We start from the raw sequence: 22,001 nt of genomic DNA on the forward strand, positions 1-22,001 counted from the left end.
GTGTGTAGACACTCGAGCACACGGACAGAATGGATTGTGAGTAGCACGGGGTTGCTGGGGGGTCCAGGGACCGTGGGATTGGTATGAGGAGGTTTGTCTGAAGAGCTTTTCCGAAGAGGTTGGGACAGCTTTGGGTGAGGTTGAGGGTGCGGACCAGTGTGTTTGTGTCCCGGATTGGGGGAGAGATGAGGCAGGATCCCCAGTGTTTTCTGTCGCTACATCTTCTTTTCACTGTTGTTGCCTTGGCCTCGAGGAGCGTGCTTGGACCACCCTGGGGGCTCATCCTGGATAGGGAGCAGCGAGTCTGGTGAAGGCGGAGTGACGGGCCCAGGCTCCCCACCCCCAGGTGCAAGCACACACCTCACCGCCAGCCCTGACCTGCCCCTCCTGCCACTTTAAATCTCAGAGGCTCCCTGCCCTGCCCCTCCCACCTCCCCGCAGGCTGCTTATCTGGGTCCTGGGGCAGGGGCGGGGGCACTGGCCCAGCCTCCTGGGTGCGGGAGGCTCTGTTCCTGGTTTTGTTTTTGACATGGAACTGGGCAGGCAGCAGGAAGGAAGCTGGGTACGTGTCTGGGGTCACGGCCACACTGTGCAGTGAGAGACACCTGAGGTTGAGGTCTGGGACAGGGGGGCTTCAGGGCTGGGGTGCTGTGGATGAGAGGGGGCCACAGGTCGGGAGCACGATTGCACCATCCCTCCTTCACTTCATAGGCCCCTGAGAGGTATCTGGCTGGGGCTGTTTGTGGGGAGGAGGGTGGATGAAGTGGCAGCCACTTGGAGCGCTCACAACTGGGCCTGGGCGTTCAAGGTCAGGCAGCGGCTCACCTGGCTGGGAAGACACGGGGGTGCTGCCTGAGAGCACCTTGGAGCTGGGGCCAGCATGAGGAGGACCGTGTCCCAGGTCTGTCTGGCCTGGTGTACATAGGCCGAGCGCAGCTTTGCGGGAACCTGGGATCCCTAGCTGCCTGTGGGTCTGGTTTCCAGCCCGGTCTGGGTCAGTGCCCACCTGTCTGCACGCTAGGCTGTGTTTATCTGTGTGTGTGCCGGCGTGCGTCCGTGCGCGCCAGGACCTGCCTGTTAATGTAAGCACAGCGCACATGTTGTGTCCTCGCGGGTCAGGACTGGTGTGTCGGGGTGGGGGGTGGGGGGTGGGGGTCCCGTGTACCCTTGTGTCTGTAGATCTCTGTGGGTCCGAGTCAGCATGAGCACCCGAGTGTTTATCAGTGTGTCGTGGTCTTTAGCCTGCTCACCGGTTTGTGTGGCTGGGTGTCCGCAAGGAAGCCCCCTTGGGGACAGAACGGAAAGGGAAAGGAAACCGGGAGATGGGAGGGGTTAGCCATGCGGGCAGGTGGCACAGTGGCTTTGGTTCGTCCCGCCTCCTCCTGGGACACCCTCCTTCCCTTTGCTTCCGCAGGCCTTGGGTTTGGGGCTCTCCTGACTTCCTCCTGAGCCCCGAGCACCTGGTGTCCTAGCTCTCCGTCCTGGTGGCACGCCGCGCCTGGCTCCAGGTCTGCTGGGACCCGGCCTCCCTCGCCGCTCATGCCTGCTCTGTGCCCCCTCCCCAGGAACGCCAGCGCCTGGAGACCATCCTGAACCTGTGTGCGGAGTACAGCCGGGCCGACGGGGGGCCCGAGGCCGGGGAGCTGCCCAGCATTGGGGAGGCCGCGGCGGCGTTGGCATTGGCAGCCCGGAGGCCCTCACGGGGCCTTTCAGGGGCCACAGGGGCCTCTGGGCGGGGCGCTGAGGAGCCTGGGGGTGCCCCCCAGCGCCTGTGGGAGTGTGTGGAACGCTCCGACGAGGAGAACCTCAAGGAGGAGTGCAGCAGCACCGAGAGCACCCAGCAGGAGGTGGGGCGGGGTGGGGGGCGCCTGGTGAGAGGGGCTGGGGGGCAGAGGAGGCCGGCGTGGGGGGGGGGCTGAGGCCCGGGGAGGGGGAGGTCGCCGAAGGGGCAGGTTTGGGAAGAGACTGGGGACGTGAGGTGTAGAGGTGAGGCGGTGTTGATGTGGTTCCCAGGCTACGGGTATGCTTTCTGACGGGCCTTGCCGTGGGGCCTCCTCCGGGCCTGGCGCTCAGGGGTGAACGTCCATTGCCTTTGGCTGAGCTGGTTTTGCTTCCCTTGCGGGGAGGGGAGTTGGCCTCCTCTCTCGGTCTAGCTACCCCTTCCAAGTGCCCTGAGGAACGGGGCTCCATTCCCTGAGTCTGATCATGGAAGGCTCCAGGCGCCCCCAGCTGATGGCTTCTCTCCCCCTGCAGCATGAAGATGCACCTGGCGCCAAGCTCCAGGCCGAGGCGCTGGCCCTGGAGGAGGAGCGGGCTCAGGTGCTGGGGCGCGTGGAGCAGCTCAAGGTCCGCGTGAAGGAGCTGGAACAGCAGCTGCAGGAGTCGGCCCGGGAGGTGAGCCGTGGGGGCCCTGGCTGCACTCTTCCCCCCGCCGAGGCAAGGCCTCTGGAGTGGCCTGAGTCCGTCCGCCTTGACTGGCTCTCCCGTGGCCCCGGTGTCACCCCCAGGCTGAAATGGAGCGGGCGTTGCTGCAGGGGGAGAGGGAGGCAGAGCGGGTGCTGCTGCAGAAGGAGCAGAAGGCAATGGACCAGCTGCAGGAGAAGTTGGTGACCTTGGAGACCGGCATCCAGAAGGAGAGGGACAAGGTAACGCACAGCTGGCCTGGCCTGGGGCTGGCTACCGGTGGCCTGGGGGAGGGGCAGTGCCTCCTCTAGGCCTCTTACCCCTTCCCTCGTCAGCCATCCTGCAGACCTGGCGGTCCCTGTGTTGCCCAGGAGCAGGGGGCCTTGTCCTCTGTGGAAGGTACCAGCTTGAAGGGCACTGTCAGGGGCTGGTCTGGGGTCTCCTCTGTCTGGGTCTCTGTGCTCCCTGTGGGTGCCTGCCATTCCCGGTCCTTCGTGGCCCTTCTAGGCAGTGCCAAAGCTGCTGCTTGGGCAGTGAGCACAGCCTGAGGGACTGGTGCTGGGAAGTGGTTCGGAATTGGGTCCCTCCATCTAGAGAACGTCTCCTGCCCGGCATGCCTCGGGTGCTCAGGATGTGATCTCTGGGAGATGGCCCTCACGTCTCTGCTTCCCCTGAGCCTTCAGGATCTGCAGCCTCCCATCCCAGGTGGTCCCAGCTCCCGCCCCCGCCCCTTTCAGATCCCGTGCCAGCCTGCAGGGGGCGCTCCGTCCCACAGGGGCCGTGCCCGCCAGGCCCGAGATGCCCAACAACGTGCCAAAAGCTCTGGAGTGTGGAGCCGGGCCGCCTCTTTCTGGACTTGACATTATTTTTTCCAAGAATTAATTTTCCTGAATTTTTTTGAGAGCGTCTTCCTCCTGTCCCAATTTTGAGAATCTTAAAAATTCTTTGACATCCCCCCATTTTTTTTTTGGAGCTTTGGCTCTGGCCCCCAAAACCACACTCCCAAATTCTGTGCCAAATTAACTCCACGCTTACCAACCAGGCCTGCACTAACGCCCCCTCTAATCACTGTCCTGGGCTCTCCGCATGCCCCTAACTGCCAGTGCCACCCAGGCAGGGCTGAGCCACGCCTGCTTTCGTACTAACTCCAGGGGCACTGCCGTGCCCTTGACCTCTCCCCGTCTAATTCTGCCTCCTTCCTTTCTTGGTGTGGGACTCCAGGGTTTTGATCAGAAAGGAATGGACAGGGGGCACAGCTCAACTTTACTCAATGGTGCATTGGCAGGAGGGGTCAAGGTTGGGGGAAATGCCTAGCCGGGGTGCTTCTCAGCCTGAAGAGTGCCCCCCATTTGGAAGGGTCCCGGGTGCCACCTCCATACAGCAGGGAGAAGCCGGCTGTCCTCTAGCCATCTGCCTCCCTTCCCTCTGTTGCTTTCGGAGCTGAGGGGTCTGGAGGTGCAGCTGGGGTGGCATGGCCTGGGGAGGGTTTGGACGGGTTCTCTCTGCCACACCGTGGCTGCCCTTCCCAGCTTCCCCCCTGGGGTTTCCCAAGCTCAGATACCCTAACCGGAGGGTGGGAATGAGTAGGCCTCTCCCCTTCTCCCACCCCTGAGCCATCAGGAACATAGGGTGTTGTAAAGGCTGAGTCCAATGAGGGGGAGGTTCTTGGACCCCAGGAACTGGCCTGATTGGGTCCTCCTCTCCCTGGATGGGGGGGGTGGGTCGGGGGAGGGTGGGGCAGGATTCCGCATAGGGACTTACTTCAAGTAAGCTCAGCATTTCAGAGGGAAGCTGCCTAACTTCCTTTTTCACTGACCTGGCATCACTTGGAAGTCAGGACAGTGCCTTCTCTCTGAGCCCAGTTATTTGAGGTGGTGGTGGGGGGTGGGGCTGGTGGCCGTGGGGAAGGTTCACTTGGCTTTCCTCCCCAGCCCACGGCCCCACTCTGGTTTTGGAATCAGTAATCATAGTTTCTCCTCTGCCTGTCCTTCGGAGGGGTGACTCACCAGCTCCTCCCCTTGTCCCCCTTCCCGCCCTCGGAGGTGTCATCTCGCCCCAGACAGAGCTGTCCACCTCCTCTCTGTACCCACTCCTGGGGCTCCTGTTGCCATGGCAACGGCCGAACTAATTGCAACCCTCTCCTGCTGGAGTTCGGCCTGCAGCACCAGCCCCCCACCTCCACCCTGGGCAGGAGGGAGGGAGGCCCTGGGAGTCGGGCTGGGGTCCTGCCGCCGCACTGACTGCCCGGAGCTTTAACATCTGCAGCTTTGAGTCACTCCCGGCCCCTGCACTTAACCCTCGCCGGCTCTACCCTTTGCCCCAGGGTGAAATGTTGGTCTCCAGGCGGTGGAAGAGGGGGAGAAGCAGGGGCCAGAGGCTGGGCGTCTGTGATGGGGAAGCAGCTTCGGCCTTGATGGGTTTGGAGAGAAGACCGAGGGCTTTTCTTAGGACCTCCCCAAATAGTTTCTAGTCCAGAGGACTCCGAGAGACCAAAATTTCTGCCCGAGACCCTCCCGTCTGGCTGTCGTACGCGGCCCCCTGCACCTGCGAGTGTCCTGCGCCTCTCCCGTGCTTCACCCCTCCCACACGCCTTCCCCCTCTCTCTTCTTCTCTCCCCTCCCGCGTATCCTCCTCTGTTCTTCCTCGGCTTCTTCCCCCCACCGCTCTGCCGCTCCCCGGCTCTGGCTCTCTCCCTCCCTGGCCGCCCCCCCCATGGCCGCCGCTGCCCGCGGGCCGGAGTTGAGGAGTGTGTGTTCTGTTTCTCCCCTGTGCCCGCCCTCCCCCCCCCTCCCGCCGACCAGGAGAGGGCGGAGCTGGCCGCGGGACGGAGGCACCTGGAGGCCCGCCAGGCGCTCTACGCCGAGCTCCAGACGCAGCTCGATAACTGCCCCGAGTCAGTGCGGGAACAGTTACAGGAGCAGCTGAGAAGGGTCAGTTTCACCAGCCCCCCTTCCCTGGCCCCCGAGGGCCACCCACCCAGAAGAGAGGAGAGCGGTGGGACGGGACCACCTGGGCCCTGCAGTACCTGCCGGACACCAGGGTCGGTGCTGTGGCTTGGAGGGGACCGGGAAGGATGGGGGGAGCGCTTTTCTCCTTTCTGCTACTCCAGGCACTGATGCTCCGCGCAGGGGGCAAACCCAAGCAGAGGAAAGGGGGTTGGGCGGGGGCAGGTCCCTTCCCCGATTTCCCTGGGGCCAGCCCTCAGAACTCCCCCGCCCCCCTCTGTGGCCTGGCCTTCCAGGCCCAGAGTGGTATCCCGAGCACCGCCCGACCCCCTCTGTCACTGTCGTTCAAGGAGGCCGAGGCCCTGGAGACGGAGACAAAGCTGTTTGAGGACTTGGAGTTCCAGCAGCTGGAGCGGGAGAGCCGCGTGGAGGAGGAGCGGGAGCTGGCCGGCCAGGGGCTGCTCCGGAGCCAGGCCGAGCTGCTTCGCAGCATCACCAAGAGGAAGGTGCGCGCCGCCCCATCCCCTGCTCAGAGCCAGCGGGGAGGTTGGAGGCCAATGAGTTGGATCCCAGCTGATGACCCCCTAAAAGCTAACTTTACCTTTCTGAGCCTCAGTCTCCCTCTCTGCAAACCAAGAGCAGGCTGTCAAGAGAATGAAGCAGGACGGTGTGTGTGAGGACAGCATGGGCCCTGAGGGTAGTCTGAGGGCGCTGGGCGGACGGCAGGGGCTGTTAGTGAGTGTGGGCTCCCAGGGGAGAGTGGACAGGGCTCCTGTTCGGAGCCGGCCCTGGTGGGCAGAGAAATGAAAGGTGGAGATGGGGGAGGAGGAGGCTGGGGGGAGGCTTGCTGCTCGTGTAGATCTGTCTGTCTGGTGGACGTGCTGGGAAACGTACAAGGTGCTGAGGTCTGGATATCGAGCCAACCGGTGGTCCTAGAAAGGGCATCCCCTAGGCTCCAGCTGTGGCTCAGCCTTAGCTGAGCCAGAAAACAAGGGGATTGTGTATGGTATCCTCACCGGTTCTGGAGCTCCAGATGCGGTGATCCTCTGCTCCTGACCTCAGCCAGCCCAGGACAGGGTGTGTGTGTGTATGTGAGGGTGGGGAGTACATTTGGGAGGAGGCTTGTGTTAAGTCGGGGAGGAGAAGGGGGAGGAGGATGGTCCAGCAGCTCACGTGCCTGCGACGGCTGGAGTGAGTGGGTGGGAGGTGAGGGCAGTGAGGGGTGTTGAAAAGTGGTGGCTGGGGTCTCGAGGGCTAGCCTGAGTCTGGTGGTATGTGGGGAGCTGCTGGCCCTCCCCCTGCGTCTGGATCCCTTGCCCCTCTCCCTGAGTTTCTCTGCCTTACAAATGCATCCGCTTCCAGATGCGAGACAGATGGAAGGAAGGAAGCAAGCTAGCATTGCCCAAGCACGTGGGTGTGTGCCAGGAGGCTTTCTTGGGTTATCTTATGCCAACCTTATGATGCTCTCACAGGCCAGTGCTCTTATCCTCATTTTATAGACAAGGAAATGAGGGCTCAGAGAAGCTACGTATCTGCCCCACACCTCTCGGCTTACAAGCTTCAGAGTCAGCATTGGACCCCAGGCCCGCCTGGCCTCAAAGTATCTGTTCCTTATGCTGTACTGCCCTGGGGCCAGGGGCTGCCACTTCTCCAGCCTCTTCCTCTTCCCTTTGGAGAGGATGCAGCTGGGAGCCCTAGATCAGCTCATCCCATCCCTTTGAGGTCCTGGTGGGTGTAAGCTCCAGGGAGTTTGGGAGGGGTCAGTAGGATTGGACTCCTGTTCTCTCCTCTCCATGCCCACCCTGGCTCCTAGGAACCGAGCTGAGCCACTGGGACCCTGGGGGGGTCACATTCTTTCCCTTGCTTTCTCCTGAGCCTGCTCAGCCTCCCCTCCTCCCTCAGCTCCCAGTGTCCCACCCGTGCCAGGCTGCATCTGCCCTGGTGTCTGGTGCTCCCGTCTCCACTGTGATCCAGAGTGGTTCAGAGTCCTGGTTTTGGAGTCCCAACAGATTTGGTTCTAATCCCAGCTCTAGCACTCATCAGCTCCTAAATATGTCAGTGTTCTTCTTTTTTTTTTTAAGATTTTATTCATTTATTTATTTATTTGAGAAAGAGTGTGGGCACATGCACACTCAAGTGAGGGGAGGGGCAATGGGAGAGGGAGAAGCAGACTCCCTGCTGAGCAGGGAACCTCACATGGGGCTTGGTCCCAGGACCCTGAGATCATGACCTGAGCCGAAGGCAGATGCTTAACCAACTGAGCCACCCAGGTGCCCCTATGTCAGTGTTCTTATCTGTAAAATGGGCATAAAGGTACCTGCCTCAAAAGAGGATTAAATGAGGTAACAAATGCAAAGCATTTAGCAGAGTTCTTGAGTACTAACAGGTTCTCAATAAACAGCAGATTTTGCTGTGGGGATTACCCCTTGGGCTGACCCCAGATCTAGGACAGCTCCCTTCTTCCCTCCCTCCTTGCTCACGTCTTACTCTTAAAGGTGGTGGTTTAAGGCCACTTCTTTCAGGAAGCCCTCCTAGGATTAACCCAGCCCGTTTTTTCCCCCATCCCCCATCCTTCTCTCTCACGTTATTCTCTTTTCATTTCCTTTTAGCACATGGTTGTTGAGCCAAGCACTGTGCTAAGTTCTACTGGGGATATGGAGGCAGAATCTAAGACACTGACCCTGCCCTTGGATCGGACAGCCTGGGCGGGGTGGTGATGGAGACACATGTTCATAAGTACCCGTAGTATGAGGCAGAGGGCGCTACAGAGTCATCTGAGCACAGAGGGAGGAGCAGAGAAATTGGTGATTGAGGAAGGTGTTGGGAGAGGAGGTAGCGCTCCGTCAGGTCTTGGAGGATAAGTGAGCCCTCGGTGGTGGAAGGTCGGGGCCGCTCTCCCGGGCTAAGGGGGCGGTGTTAGAAAGGCCTGAGAGCATGCAGCTTCTCAGCTTGCTGTACCCCGCGGCCAGGATTGGGGGGACTCGGTGGGGGCCCCGTTCCAGGAGCCCTCAAATGCCGGCTTCAGAGTCCCTGCTCTGGCCTGTGAGTAATGGGGAGTCACTCAAAGATTTTGAGGAGAGGAGTCATCTAATCTTACTGGTGAATTTTTAAAAAATTATTCAAGTAATATGTATATATTTTTAGAAGGGTTCGAAAATTCAGATAAGCAAACAAAAACAAACCTCCAAGGCCATTTTAAGAGGGTATCTGTGGCAGTGTGGAGCCCACCAGACAGTCGAGAGAGTGGGAGCGGGAGGCTGGTGAGGAGGTCCCGGCCGGGAAGGCAGCAGACTTGGGGGGGTGGCGGTGGGGGCAGGGCAGGTGGGGAATTCTTCACTGCACCCCGGGTTCTGGACTCGCTGACGGCAGGGCACAGGAGTTGCTGGTTGAGGGAGGGCTGAGGGGAGGAACTGACCGTAGTTGCCGGTTTCCCCCGGGGTGAGTGGAAGCCAAGCAGAAGGGCTGGTTGATGACCTCCGCCCAAGCCACGGGTCTTCCCGTGGGCTCAGCCCTGTTGTCTCCCAGGCCTGACTGACTGGCCCCCCCCCCCTCCAGGAGCGCCTGGCAATCCTGGACAGCCAGGCGGGGCAGATCCGGGCCCAGGCAGTGCAAGAGTCGGAGCGCCTGGCAAGGGACAAGAACGCTTCCCTGCAGCTGCTGCAGAAGGTAGCCCAGGCGGGGTGGGCTGGGGTGCGATGGTGGGAGACGTGTGTGGAGGCCAGGCGGGACCCGCTTCCCTTGGTCCTCCCCCGTGCCGTCACCCCCACCCCGTGCTGACTCGGCCCCTTGGGGCTTGTAGGAGAAGGAGAGACTGACTGTGCTGGAGGGGAGATACTACTCACTCACAGGAGGCCGGTCCTTCCCGAAGACCACATCCACCCTCAAAGAGGTAACGAACGTGCTGGGCTTGGCCCTAGCTTCAGGCCCAGCGGGTCTCTCGGGAGGCTCTGGAGCCACATGGGGCACCTTCGCCCCTGAGGTTGAGTATGGGGACATTTTCCCGAACTGGAGAGGTCTGAGTAGGAATGGCCCTGACGTCTGGGATTTGACCCTCTGTGGCCACCAGCTGCTGCTTTTCAGATACCTTTCTGGCTCGGAGGAGCTTACTGATGCTGCCATTTGGGGTGATTAAATACATCTGGGGGATTCAGGAGGCATGAGTGGGGAGGACAGGCCGCTCGGAGGTTTGGTAAGGGCTAGGGCTGGGTAGATTCCCCTTGAGGGGGAGCACAGGAATCTAGGGGTCCTGACCTTGGAGCTCCTTGGGCTTCAGTCTAGAGCTACGCTCTTGGCTGAGAAGTGGGCTCTGACGTCCCTTAAGCCGTTCTTTCCCGAGTCTTTGCATGCCTGGGGTGTAAGTTCCAACCAGGATGTGCCCCAGTTCCCAAGCTCTTTACCTGCCTCACTGCACTGAGGCCTGGGGCGGGGTGGCTGGGCTGCGTGAGGGGAGAGGCCCCTCACCATGTACCCTCTCTGTAGGCTGAACTGCTCATCTCCGAGTCCTCAGAGATGGGGCTGGGATCTGCAACTCTGGTCCCTTTCCCAGGGTCTTCTGAGCCTGGGGCCTCCTCTGTCCCCCTAACCCCACCTGCTTCCACTCAGCTCAGCCCCAAAGCACAAGAGGTAATCACAGCTAACTGCCTGCCCTGCTGTGCCCACTGCCTGCCTGCTTGCTGAGCTCCTGCCTACAGCTTCCCCCACGGGCCCAGCTAAAGGGCGCGTGGCTATTACCCTTTGGCCAGAGTTTGTGAGAGTGTGAGTGTGTGTGCCACCCTGCTGTTCCGGAGAGGGCCTGCGCAGCCCGTGCAAAACCAGAGCACCGATTTGCATATTAATTTGCACATGTCCTGCATGCCATTCATCAGTTCTCACAACCCACTGGATCCTCCAGCTCATTTTCCTTTTCCCTGAGCCCTGGAGGACAGTTGCCCTCTGGAGCTAGGCCAGGCTGGGGCTCCCTCTGGATAGGGCAGGCTTAGGCTCTTGTGCACTCAGCAGCATTTTGGATGCCTGCCATGCCTGGGACACCTAGATAAGCTCCGGGGTCTAAGGATATGCTCAGGGACTATGCCAGGCCCTGTCCTCCCACCCCACAAGCTAATGTGCTAGTATCTCTCTCCAAGTACTAACCCATGGGCACTGGGCCCATTTTTCTACTTGGGCTTTGAGCTGTTTCCTGCTCAGGTCTCTCTCTCAGAGCCCGTCTAGCTCACTCCCTAGTGGTGTCTCCATCCCACCCCTTCCAGCTCCTGCCCCAGCAGATGGGGTGCGAGGAGATGCTCGGGAATGGTGGCTGGTACTCCATGGACGCATGTGTGTGTGCCCCACTGGGGATGCCCAAGGTGTCGGAGACAGAAGGGTTGTCTGGGAGCCGGGTCCTGATCCTCAGTGGACTCTTGGAAGGCCTTCCCTCGGCTTCTCCTGTCCCCAGCCCAGAGCAAACCCAGGGGTGGGCCTTCAGGGTCTGCCTGGATGGCAAGGCAGCTTCAAAAGGTAGAGGTCAAGAAGAGCCTTCAGACTGTTCTGCCTGCCCTTTTCTGGTCCTCCCTTCCCCCCACCCTGCCCACAACAGCTGTCTCCGGCCATGGTGGGCAGCTGAGCTCCCCACCCCTGCTCTGGATCTTGTATTGAATGGAGTGGTGGCCCTAAGGCATGGAGTTTGGGTGTTGGGTACCTGGTTGTACCCTGTTAACCTCTTCTCTGCACATCCCTCCCCCTCCCACCGGGCACCCTAGGAGTATGTGAGCCTGGCAGAGGTTCTCCAGCTGTGCTTCCGCTTGGACCCCCATGCTTCTGCCACCTCCCCCAGCGTGCTCGCCCAGGCCCTGCCTGACAGTGAGGTACCAGCCACGGAGGGAGCCCACCTGGGCCTCCTCGTGGGTGCCCAGATGGTGCCTCAGGCCTGGGTGGGGCTTGGGGGACGACAGGGTCTGTCTCCAGCGGTGAGGGAGAAGAGCAGCGGGCATAAGGGGGGTGGGGACTGGTTTCTTCTCTTCCCGGGGGGGCCTCGGGCGCTGCAGCTCCTGACGGCTCAGCGAGGGGCAGGCCTTCTGCCGTGGCGCCAGGGCGTCCTACTGAGAGGACTCGCCTTCCGGGCTGTGCAAGGCTCTGCTGCTCTTCGCTTCCTAGGATTACCCTTCCCTTGCCCACGGGCAGGGCCATCTCTTGGGTCGCAGCTCCATTAACCTCTTGTATTCCCTCCCGCATCCTGGCCTTCCCCCAAGTACGTGACGCTTGAGCAGCTAAAGGCGATGTGGGGCGCCTCGCCCGTGCCCACAAACCCTGCGCCAGGCCTGCCTTTCTGGGCCTCTGCCTCCCGGCACCTGGTTCCCACCACCTGCCTTCCTCCCGTGCTGCCCTCTTCCTCCTCCTCCGCTTCTCTCACGCCTTCACCCAAGGTTGGTGGTCTGTGTGTTCCTGCCACCCCCAGCCCGCGGCTGGTGTGGCTGTGCGCGTGCGTGCGTGCGTGCGTGTGCGTGCGTGCGCGTGCGTGTGTGCGCGCGCCGCCCCGGCTTCCCGGCTTCCCGGCTTCCCGGCTTCGGAGCTTCAGGCCAGCCCCGGAGTGCGTAGTGCCTGTGGGCGCCGGCCGCCGCCGCCATCGGGGCTGGCGGAGCGCGAGTCTCCGGTCTGGGAGTTGTGTCCTGACTGTTCCTCTTTGCCCTTGGCGTGTTCGCAGCAACTGTTCTCTCACTGTTTTTCTCCTCCTTCTCTCTATGCTGTCCTTTCTCCCTTTCTCCCTTCCTCCCTTCCCTTCCCTTCCCCCTCACCTTCCTGCTTCCCCCCTGATCGAGGTCTTCCTTTACTCTTCCTCCAACCTGCCCCTCCCCGCTCCCTCCCCGCCCCGCTCCTCCCCGCCTGCTCTCCACGCCCGCTCCCCACGCCCCACGCCCCACTCCAGATGGAGGAGCTGCTTCTCCCTGCCGTAGACTTAGAGCAGTGGTACCAGGAGCTGATGGCCGGGCTGGGGACCGGCCCCGCGGCGGCCTCCCCGCGCTCCTCTCCCCCGCCTCTGCCCGCCAAAGCTTCCCGGCAGCTGCAGGTAACCCCTCTCCCCCTGCCCGCCCCTCCCCAGCCCTGCTCCTCTCTGCTCTGGGTACCTCCTGCTGGTCCAGCGGTCACATAGCGCCACCTTAGATGGGGGGGCGGGGGTGGCAGTCAGTCGAGTCAGGGCAGAAAGGGGCCTCTGGGCCCTGAGGTCTCCTCACGGGCAGCGTCCTGGCCCTTTGGGCAGCTGGAGGGCCAGCCTCTGATCCACCGATGGCTTAGAGGATTGCCGGTCCAGCGGAAGGGCCTTCCCGAGGCAGGGACCAGGGTGGGGTGGGTCTGGTGCCTCGTGCTGGGGCAGACCACGGCTCCGCTCTGTCCCCGGCAGCGCTCAGGCCCGGAGTCTCTCCCTCGGTCACCGGGGGGGGGGGATGATGACGCCCTCTTGGGCCTCTTGCAGTTGGAATTAGTGTGGCCGGCATTTTGCTGTCCGGGTCTCCCCAGGGGTGACACTTGGGGGCAGTACTGGTGGGACAGACTTTGAAGTAACAGCCATGAGGACGTGCCCAGGCCTCCTCAGCGTTTCCGTGCAGGGTACAGGCGACCTGAGCCTGTAGCCAGCTGCTGACCGTGGCATGGAGAAAGGGGTCAGGGCGTGCTCCACTGACCTGCGGCTGTGCCCAGGACCCCAGCGCCCAAGATTCCCTCCTGGGGTGCAGGCACCGCACCTCTACGTTTGTGGTCTCAGCTCTAATTCCATGTTCCCTTTGGGAGGAGTTCGATTCTTCTAGCACGTAAGATAGCTCTATTTGTATGTGTTTCGATTCATGTGATCATCAGCAGTTCACTCTCTGATCTTACAGAGCAGACACTGGGGCCCAGAGAAGATAAGTCATTTCCCCAACGCCCCATGACTAGGAAGTAGCAGAACCTGTGCGAGGTGTCAGGGTTCTTGACTCCAGACCCCGTCTTCAGCAAACGTGAGGGCTGCGAGGGAGCTTGGCCGTTCCTTCGTCTAGCTCTGCTCCCTCCTTTTGCAGATCTAGGGCTCAGAGCCGGGAGGTACATGGCCCAAGGTCACACAGCCTGTTAGTGGCTCAGGCTGGACCAGAAGGAACCCCGGCCTCCCATTGGTCTCCCGCACAGCTCTGCCCAACCAATGTGAATGCCACCTCACATGGGTCGATTTTCTGAGACCTTTTCTGAGATCTCAGTCTGAGATCTGAGACCAGGGATTGGTCCAGAGAGGAGCTGCCTGGAAAAGGCTTGGAGGCTACCAGTAACACCGGTCCGTTGGGCTGGCCCAAGAAGCTCAATGCTGTTGTTGGCCTGGTGCCGGGGCGGGACCTGGATCACAGTCAGCCTAGGTGACATGGGGGTGCTGGCTGGTGGGGGAGCTGGAGCTCACCAGGCAGGATCTCTTCCCTCCAGGTTTACCGCTCCAAGATGGATGGTGAGGCCACCAGCCCCCTGCCCCGGACCCGCAGTGGCCCCCTCCCCTCTTCCTCTGGCTCTTCTTCCTCTTCCTCCCAGCTCAGCGTGGCTACCCTGGGCCGGAGCCCCTCCCCGAAGGTCTGATGACCGTGGGCAGGCTGGGTGTGTGGCATGGCTGGGGTAGGGACGTGGAGGCTGTGCCGCTGGGGAGGGGTCAGAGCCGCCCAGGACAGCCTTGGGAGGGGGGGTCTTCCGAGCCCCAGGTCCCAGTGCTCCGTTCTCCCCGCAGAGTGCTCTACTCGCCCAGAACGGGACAGGCAGCCTCCCTCGCAACCTGGCGGCCACGCTGCAGGACATCGAGACCAAGCGCCAGCTGGCCCTGCAGCAGAAGGGTGAGTGGCTGTGGGCCTGCCCCCCCCCCACTCTCCCCGGGGGGCCCTGGATATATGGATATATACTCCCTCTCCCGCCCCGTGCCACACCTTTCGCAGGGTGTCTTTGCTCTAATGGAGTTCTAGGCAAGCACAGAAAGAGTTTAGATTCAATATCTGAAGAAGAGCTTCCTGGATGTCTATCAAGAGACTAAGGGTTGGGGGCCGTGCGATCCTTCCCAGAGAGCTCAGCAAAGAAGGGAGATGCTTGTTGGTCTGAGCCGGGACGGACATTGCCCTGTCTGGAGGCAGGGGGTGCACCTGTTGGCCTCCAGAGGTGGTTCCCTAAGATACCGGCTCTGGGGACCCAGGAGTCCTTGTTGCCTGTGTGCATTTTGGTCGTTTTGAAAGCCCACGTCTGTGCGTCTCCCTCGTCTCATCCCCTCTGTGTCTCTCTACCCTACCCTCTGCCCGGGGCCCCCACACCAGGCGAGTCGCTTCCTGCCGAGCCCCCCCCCAGCCGACAACCCAGCAGGTAGAACGTTGGTCACTGGGGGCATTGCTTTGGTCAGCCAGCCCCGCCTGGGCATCTGCATGATGATCCTGCGCAGGTCCTCGCTGCTGCGCCCCCCCCCCCCCCCCCGCCACCGGCTGAGCTGGGATGGGGTGTCCCCTGGCCTTGCCCCTCGAGCTGGGCTCGCTGTGCCTCAGCTGTGCTCTGCCTTGTCTCCCCTTCCTCCCTGCTGGTGTTGCTCCTGCTTATGCATCACTGCTGGGGTTGCATGGACACCCTGCTCACGGACCCCCTCCCCCACCCCTTCCCCTCCCCAGCAGGCGGGGGGCCGGGGGTGCATGAGCCCTGCCCTGCTCTTCAGGCCATGGTTGTGAGCTGGAGGCACCGCCGGGGCAGGGGCAGTGCCCTGTGGGGCTCAGGATGCAGAAGGAGCACTGAAGCCGGACGATGTGGCCGTGGCCGGTCGTGCAGGCGACCGAGTGCTGGCAGGGCAGCCGGACCTGGGGCTGGGGAGGGGGGGGGCTTTAGGGAAGCTGTGGGGGCCGAGGGGTGGGCCCTGTGCTGATCTCTCCCTGCTCCCCTCTTCCCTCTGTGATGCTGCCAGTGTCCCCCAGAGGGCCCGCCGTGACTTTGCCCCCGTCCGTCCCGCAGGGCAGCAGGTGATCGAGGAGCAGCGGCGGCGCCTGGCCGAGTTGAAGCAGAAGGCTGCCGCCGAGGCGCAGTGTCAGTGGGATGCCCTGCACGGGGCGGCCCCCTTCCCGCCGGGCCCCTCCGGCTTCCCCCCGCTCATGCACCACTCCATCCTGCACCACCTGCCGGCCGGCCGGGAGCGCGGGGAGGACGGCGAACACGCCTACGACACGCTGAGCCTGGAGAGCTCGGACAGCATGGAGACCAGCATCTCCATGGGCGGCAACTCGGCCTGCTCGCCCGACAACATGTCCAGGTACCCGCCCCGGGGGGCTGGCCCTGCCTCTGCCAGCCGCCTCCCGGCCCCCTGATGCCCCCCGCTCTCCCCCTCCCCCTCCCCCAGCGCCAGCGGCCTGGACGTGGGCAAGATCGAGGAGATGGAGAAGATGCTGAAAGAAGCACACGCGGAGAAGAGCCGGCTCATGGAGTCCAGGGTGAGGCAGGCCGGCGCCGGCCGCCCCCAGCCCCTCCGCCCCCAGGCTCCTCCAGACCTTCCCTCAAGGAAGAAAGGGTTTTAATTGCGTTCTTCAAGTGGAGGAGGCCTGGCCACGTGGCAGGTGTCGCAGCTCTTAGGACAAGAGGCGGCAGGCAGCACAGTAAGCGCTGTCCACCGTGAATCTCCCCAGCGGCACCTTCCGGCCTTTGCGCGTTTGCCTCTGTGGGTGTTTTGGCCGCCATGGGGACTCTGATTCTGGTCTCCCCACCCCCAGCGGCAGGTCCTTCCTCTTGGGGATGGCGAGGAAAGGCGGGAATGGGGGCTCAAGGGGTAGGACTAGAAGAGCAGGCAGGTGTCCAGGCCAGAGCAGGGGTGTTGGCGGAGGGGATACGGGGGCGCTGGGGGCTGAGGAGCCCGTGCCTGGGGAGGGGGTGGGGGGTCTGTCTCCACCCTCCGGGCGCTCTGCGTCTCTGGAGGTGAGAGTGGGGTTTGGGGGGTGGGAGGCAGCCGCTAGGCCAGCCAGAAAAGAAGGCCTCTCAGTCGTACTCCCGTCGAAGGAGGGCATATTCACAAGCAGCTCTTGGCAAACAGAGAAAGGAGACTCTGCTCGGTTTTGAGCTGGGAAGAAATGGCAAACAGGAGCTCACGGTGTGAAGGTCGTTACTGTTGATGAGGACATAAAATGTCACTGACGTGCTTTGTGTTTGATGATTTGGTTTAAGGACTTTTAGACTCCTAAGAATGGCTTCTGTAAGTTCATTTTTTCCCCCATAAAATTTGAAGTTAGATGACACGTGTTTGTTATTTGGCTTCAAAGGGCCTTAGTGATGATTAGGGAAGGAGTACTGAAAATAATTCAGTATCGGGAAAAGTCACTTAGGTGACGTGTGTGGTAGGAATTCAGATAAGTGTAAGAGCCCCGCTTATTCGGTGCTTCTGTCCTGCCGGCATACGTGAGGGGCGGTTTATGTACACGACCTCGTGTAAGTTTCCCTATAATCCCTGAAGGGAGGCGCCCTCGGCCCCATTTTACAGATGAGATGGCAGAGGCCCAGGGGGTTTGAATGATTTTGTCAGGCTCACAGAGCTCATCCGGCAGAGCCCGGATCCGAGCACTTGAAAGTGTTTAACCCGACCGGCAAGGTGCTTGCAGAGGGTGGGTTCTGGGGGTGATGCTCCCTGGTGCCAGGCTGCCCTCTGAGGTGGGTGCCTCCCACAGCTCGGCCCCAGCCTGAGGAGGGGCGCGGGGGAAGGGGCGACAGAGGGCAGCCGTGGGCGCCGACCGCTGGCTTTGGGGGCAGGAGCGGGAGATGGAGCTCCGGCGGCAGGCCCTGGAGGAGGAGCGGAGGCGGCGCGAGCAGGTAGAGCGGAGGCTGCAGAGCGAGAGCGCCAGGAGGCAGCAGCTGGTGGAGAAGGAGGTCAAGATGCGGGAGAAGCAGTTTTCCCAGGTGAGTGGGCGCCCGGGGGTGCTGGGCGGTCGGCTTGAGGGTGGGGCTGGGGAGGAGCGGGGACAGCTGGCTAGCCCTGCGGGGCTGTAAAGCGTCTGCTCCAGAGAAGACTGCTGTTGGCTCAGTACAAGCAGAATTCTGTTTGGGCCTCGTTCAGCCCCCAGGAACAGAGACCTGGGTGCACGCGCACGCGTGTGTTTGTGTGGGGGGGGTGAGTGGGGTGTGTGTGGTGTGTGTGTGGGGGGGTGTGGTGTGTGGGTGTGGGTGTGTGTGTGTGTGTGGGGTGTGGGGTGTGTGTGTGGTGTGTGTTATGTGTGTGGTGTGTGTGTGTGGTGTGTGTGTGGGGGGGTGTGGGGGTGTGTGTGGGGGGGGTGGGGTGTGCGTGCGTGTGTATGGTGTGGTGTGTGTGTGTGTCTCGTGGCTGTCCTGGCCCCCCCTGCACCAGACTCGGCAGCCCCAGGCCGCCCACCAGCAGATGGTGTCACTCGGACTTTGGTTTACGTCTCCGAGAGAGAGCTGTACTCATTCTGGAACGGGACTCCTGAGCTTTTTCTTTGCACAGATTTGAGCAGAACAGTTGAAGGTGGAGGGAGAAGTGAGGTTGTATAGGGAGCTCCACCCATGTCTCTCGTGGCAGATCCTGCCCCCCTCCCCACTGTGAGAGCCTATGGGACTCGGGCTAGTCCTTCCTGCTGGGTCTTATAAAGCCCCCCAACCCCCAGGGTGGGGGTCCTGTGGGATCTTCCCCAGCAGTGACCAGCGACCACCGCTCCCTGATGTCCCATGAGGCAGCAACATGAATTCTAAGGGGTAGGCCACCTGGATTGGGTTTGGGAATTAAGAAATAACCAGGGGGCGCCTGGGTGGCTCTGTCAGTTAAGCGTCTGACTCGCAATTTCAGCTCAGGTCGTGATCTCGGGGTCCTGAGATCGAGCTCCACGTCGGGCTCCGCCCTGAGTGTGGAGCCTGCTTGGGATTCTCCTTCTGCCGCTGTCTGCTCACGCTCACTCTCTTGCTCTCTCTCAAAAAAATACAAATAAAAAAATAATCAGAAACTCTTGAGTTTTACCTCCGCGCTTGGGATCCGCGTCAGGAGTCCAGCTCCCCTGTCCTGCCCCAGTCCGTGGCCACTTTGCGTCTCTCTCCCCGACAGCCCCCCGCCCTGGGGCTCAGGTGTCGCCGTAGGGGCACTGGTGCCTGCTGTAGGAGGGGACACAGCCAGCCCGTCTTCGGGGTACCTCCTGAAAGTTGTGTGTTTCGTTTTCTAATTGATGATGTTTCCTTTTCCGGCCATTCTAATGTAGAGGAGGAGTAGGAGAAAAAGTTCTAGTTGGTATCAGAATTTTTGAGATGGAGCAGACCTTAGTGATGATGTAGTTCGAAGCCCTCGTTTGCCATATAAGGAAAGGGAGGCCCAGAGGGGCCATGAGATCAAACATGGTCCGATGAGAAGTCATAGGCCAGATTGCTTATTGGGCTTTGTTTCCCAGAGCATGCCCACCTCTGGCCTCTTGCTTTATTCCGTTCAGCCCAGGAGGGAGACCAGGGACAGGGACAAGACAGGGATGGCTGTCCTAGGTGGGGAAACTGAGGCATGGAGCCACTCAGCAGTTTGCCCAGGCCGGGGTTGCATCAGTGCGGGCCCGCTAGGTCTCTGCTTTTGCCACACGCGCTCTGAAACCAGGGTGACCGCCCCGGGGCGGGGAGGGACTGGTGGCAGCAGTGGGGGTTCGGGACTGAAGCCAAGGGGCCTGGACAGGGGAATGACGCAGGGAAGAGGGGAGACTCTGCTGACGCTGCCCTCTGTTCCCAGGCACGACCTCTGACCCGCTACCTGCCAATCCGGAAGGAGGACTTCGACCTGAAGACCCACATTGAGTCGTCGGGCCACGGCGTCGATACCTGCCTGCACGTGGTGCTCAGCAGCAAGGTGCGAGGCCTGTGTGGCCCCGGGCGCTGGGGAGAGGACCCTGGAGTCTGGGCACCTCCTGGGCCTTCGGAATAGTGGCCCCAGTTCCTGCCCTAACACTGGTGGTCTCTGTCCCAGGACCTGGTGTGCTGGCCTGAAGAGGTGTGGGCCACAGCCCCCCCAAATCCAGGCCCAGGCGACGGCTTTTATAGTGCCGCTCAGGGAGGAGAGGTCTGGGGGCTACGCCCTCGGGTCCTTCCTCACTCCTGCTTCTTGCCAGGTCTGCCGCGGCTACTTGGTCAAGATGGGCGGCAAGATTAAATCATGGAAGAAGCGCTGGTTTGTCTTCGACCGGCTCAAGCGCACCCTTTCCTATTACGTGGGTGAGTTCCCGTCAGACCGTCTCGGAGCCTGGACCCTTGGGCTGTCACCCAGGACAGCTGGTCTTCCGGAGGGAGGCCAGGCTTAGCGGTGTGGGGCCGGGGGCTTGAGCTGGGGCTTGTCCTCCCCTCCCGGACGGTGTACAGACTGTACTCGGTCCGCCTTCGGTTTTTGTTCATTCGCGTATTCGGCAGTATGACCGAGCATGGAGTAAGCTCTGGGCACTGCTTGAGGCCTTGGTGACGAGCCGGGTGGCTACGGCTCTGTCCCTTGGAGCTTGCCGTCAGGGAGGCAGAGAGTGGGCAGACTGGGAAAGCCAGGCAGGATGGGTGTGCTGTAGGGGACGCCCAGGCTCCGTGGGCGTGTGGAGGCCGGTGGCTTCCGCCTTGGGCACGTCCCCTCAAAGGCTCTAAGACAAGCAGCTGAGCGGGGCCAGCGAGCGCTCGGGACGGCCCTGGGGACAGGCCCCCTGGCGCGTCCTGCTCCCTCTGCTCTCCACGCTGCCTCCAGCGTAGTCGCCTGTCCCTGGAGTTCCCTCTGGACAGTCCCCACGCTGAGCGCAGGATGCTGTGTGGCACACAGGTCGGGAGGGGCCAGGGCGTTCTGCGGAGCAGCCAGTCCTGAGATCCCAGTGGCTCAAAACCGCAGCTTCCTTTCTCACCCGCTATGAGTCCGGGTACCCTGTGGGTTGGTGGGGGCTCTGCTCCCCTCTGCGCCAGTGTTCCCTTTGTTCGAGAGCATGCATTTTTAGAACATTGCAGGCCGCAGTGGCAGAGAGTAAAGAGAAGACCAGTTGCGCCTTGCATGGGCGTTAAATGCCCCGGCTGGGGTCTGTCCTCAGGTCACTAGTGGGGCTGCTCAGCCAGTCACCCAGCTCCATCTAGCCATAAAGCCGGGGAGAGCAATCCTGTTCAGAGCCTGGAAGGAGAGGGCCTAAGTGTCTGGTGGCAGAGACACCCAGGCCTGGAGTGCCTGCCTCCCGTCTAACCTGGTCCCTAACCAAGTGCCACCCCCTCCAAGAGGCCTTCCCTGATTGCCTGGGCCCTGGCTGTGCGAGACAGGAGAGGCAGAGGCCTGTGTGTCCCCATGTTTCCACCTGGGCTGGAAGGGACTTTGTGGGCATTTGAGAGAAACAGGCCTGGGGAGAAGAGTTTCATTTCAGGCATGTTGAGGTTGAAGTGCCTGGGGGCACCTAAATTTAGGAGCCAGGTCAGGGTTAAAGTTGATTGTGCTGGAATAATAGTAATGGCAGGTCATACTCACTGAGCGCTGCACGAACCGGGTGCCGCGCTAAGCACTCTGCCTGCATCGCGTTGCCTTTTCATCATCATGTGCGGGAAGCACTGTTTTATACCCATTTTACAGATGAGGAACATAGGTTCAGAGAAGTAAGTAAATTGCCCAAGGTCTCACAGCTACTAAGCTGCCAAGCTAAAACTGAACCCAGGCGGCTCGACTTCGGAGCAGAGAAGAGGGAAAGGGCTGAACCCTGGGGAAGGAGGAGGAGGGGCTGGCCAAGGGGGAGGGCAGGAGGCGGGAAGCCACAGGCCAGGTGCTGCGCTGGCGCTGGGCCTTCACGAGCTTCCTGAGGGTTAGTGAAATGAAGATCACGTTCTGCGGAGGGGCGGAAACGGGGAGGGAAGCCAGCCGGAGGAGCCGGCATTTGTAGGCAGGGAGTGTTGCCAGTGAAGAGGGACACTGCAGAGAGGCCAAGAATAATGCGGACCCAGAGGCCTTTGTGTCCAGGGCGGGAGCCAGATGGCACAAGATGAGGAGAGGTGGGTGGTAAGGAAGCGGGGGCTGGAGCTGATGCGGTTTCCAGCGAAGGAAGAGGTGGGAAGGGGCTGCTGTTGGAGGGAAGCAGGTGGGGCTGCATCCTTGTCCCAAGCGCAAGTGTCTGACGGAGGTGGGCCGGGGGCCTGATCGGGGCCCTGGGTGTGACTTGCCTGCTTCTGCCTTGAACTTGCCATTCTCCCTACCCTGGCCTGGACCCTCCTCCCACTAACTTGGCGGAACCCCTCTATTCTCTGGGGTCCAGATCAGATGCAGCGTCTGATCTGGCCCTGCCTCACCGGGAACGGGTCCTGCCCTCTGCCATGTAGAACCCTTGCCTTATAGAGGCTCTGTCTGCGCTGTGATCACAGAGGCTCCGGCAGGTGCCAGACGCTGTGCTGACCACCTGCTTCTCTTGACTGCCTCGGACGTGTAGATGCGCCCTTGCCGTTCCCAGCCATGCCCAAGGTCGCGTAGCTCATAAACGCCCGTATGTGTGTGCTTTCCTCCCCACTAGAGGGTAGGTTCCTAAGAGAAGGATCTCTGATTTCTGGTGACGCCAGTGCCTCGGACTCACTGATTCAACACTGAGCACTTACTGTGTGCTAGGCACATAGTTGCTGTTGGAGGAGGTAGACCTGTGAACGGGCAGAGGAGGGCTCAGATTCAGCAGGGTCAGCTCTACGGAGGGACGTCCGTGCCATGGGAGCCCA

General features: G+C 61.5%; 1 protein-coding gene across 13 annotated transcripts in view; it reads left to right on the forward strand.

The window, feature by feature from the left end:
• The window catches only part of PHLDB1 (pleckstrin homology like domain family B member 1), a 44,832-nt gene that overhangs the window by 18,988 nt on the left and 3,843 nt on the right, over nt 1–22,001 (forward strand). For 7 of the 13 annotated variants that reach the window (XM_035009072.1, XM_035009073.1, XM_035009075.1 and 4 more), the window contains 15 exons: nt 1,566–1,847; nt 2,254–2,394; nt 2,508–2,645; nt 5,205–5,333; nt 5,699–5,854; nt 8,904–9,014; nt 9,148–9,237; nt 12,247–12,387; nt 13,764–13,904; nt 14,056–14,158; nt 15,303–15,597; nt 15,685–15,775; nt 17,079–17,225; nt 19,039–19,155; nt 19,415–19,517. In XM_035009072.1, the coding sequence (XP_034864963.1) occupies nt 1,566–1,847; nt 2,254–2,394; nt 2,508–2,645; nt 5,205–5,333; nt 5,699–5,854; nt 8,904–9,014; nt 9,148–9,237; nt 12,247–12,387; nt 13,764–13,904; nt 14,056–14,158; nt 15,303–15,597; nt 15,685–15,775; nt 17,079–17,225; nt 19,039–19,155; nt 19,415–19,517 (2,185 nt within the window). Of the gene's footprint in view, nt 1–1,565; nt 1,848–2,253; nt 2,395–2,507; nt 2,646–5,204; nt 5,334–5,698; nt 5,855–8,903; nt 9,015–9,147; nt 9,238–12,246; nt 12,388–13,763; nt 13,905–14,055; nt 14,159–14,626; nt 14,673–15,302; nt 15,598–15,684; nt 15,776–17,078; nt 17,226–19,038; nt 19,156–19,414; nt 19,518–22,001 lie in introns of all 13 variants that reach the window. The other 6 variants (XR_004679983.1, XR_004679984.1, XM_035009078.1 and 3 more) reach the window with 6 other exon arrangements.

This window comes from Mirounga leonina, unplaced genomic scaffold (assembly GCF_011800145.1).
Source record: "Mirounga leonina isolate KUSES-001 unplaced genomic scaffold, KU_Mleo_1.0 Mir_153, whole genome shotgun sequence".
NCBI lineage: Eukaryota > Metazoa > Chordata > Mammalia > Carnivora > Phocidae > Mirounga > Mirounga leonina.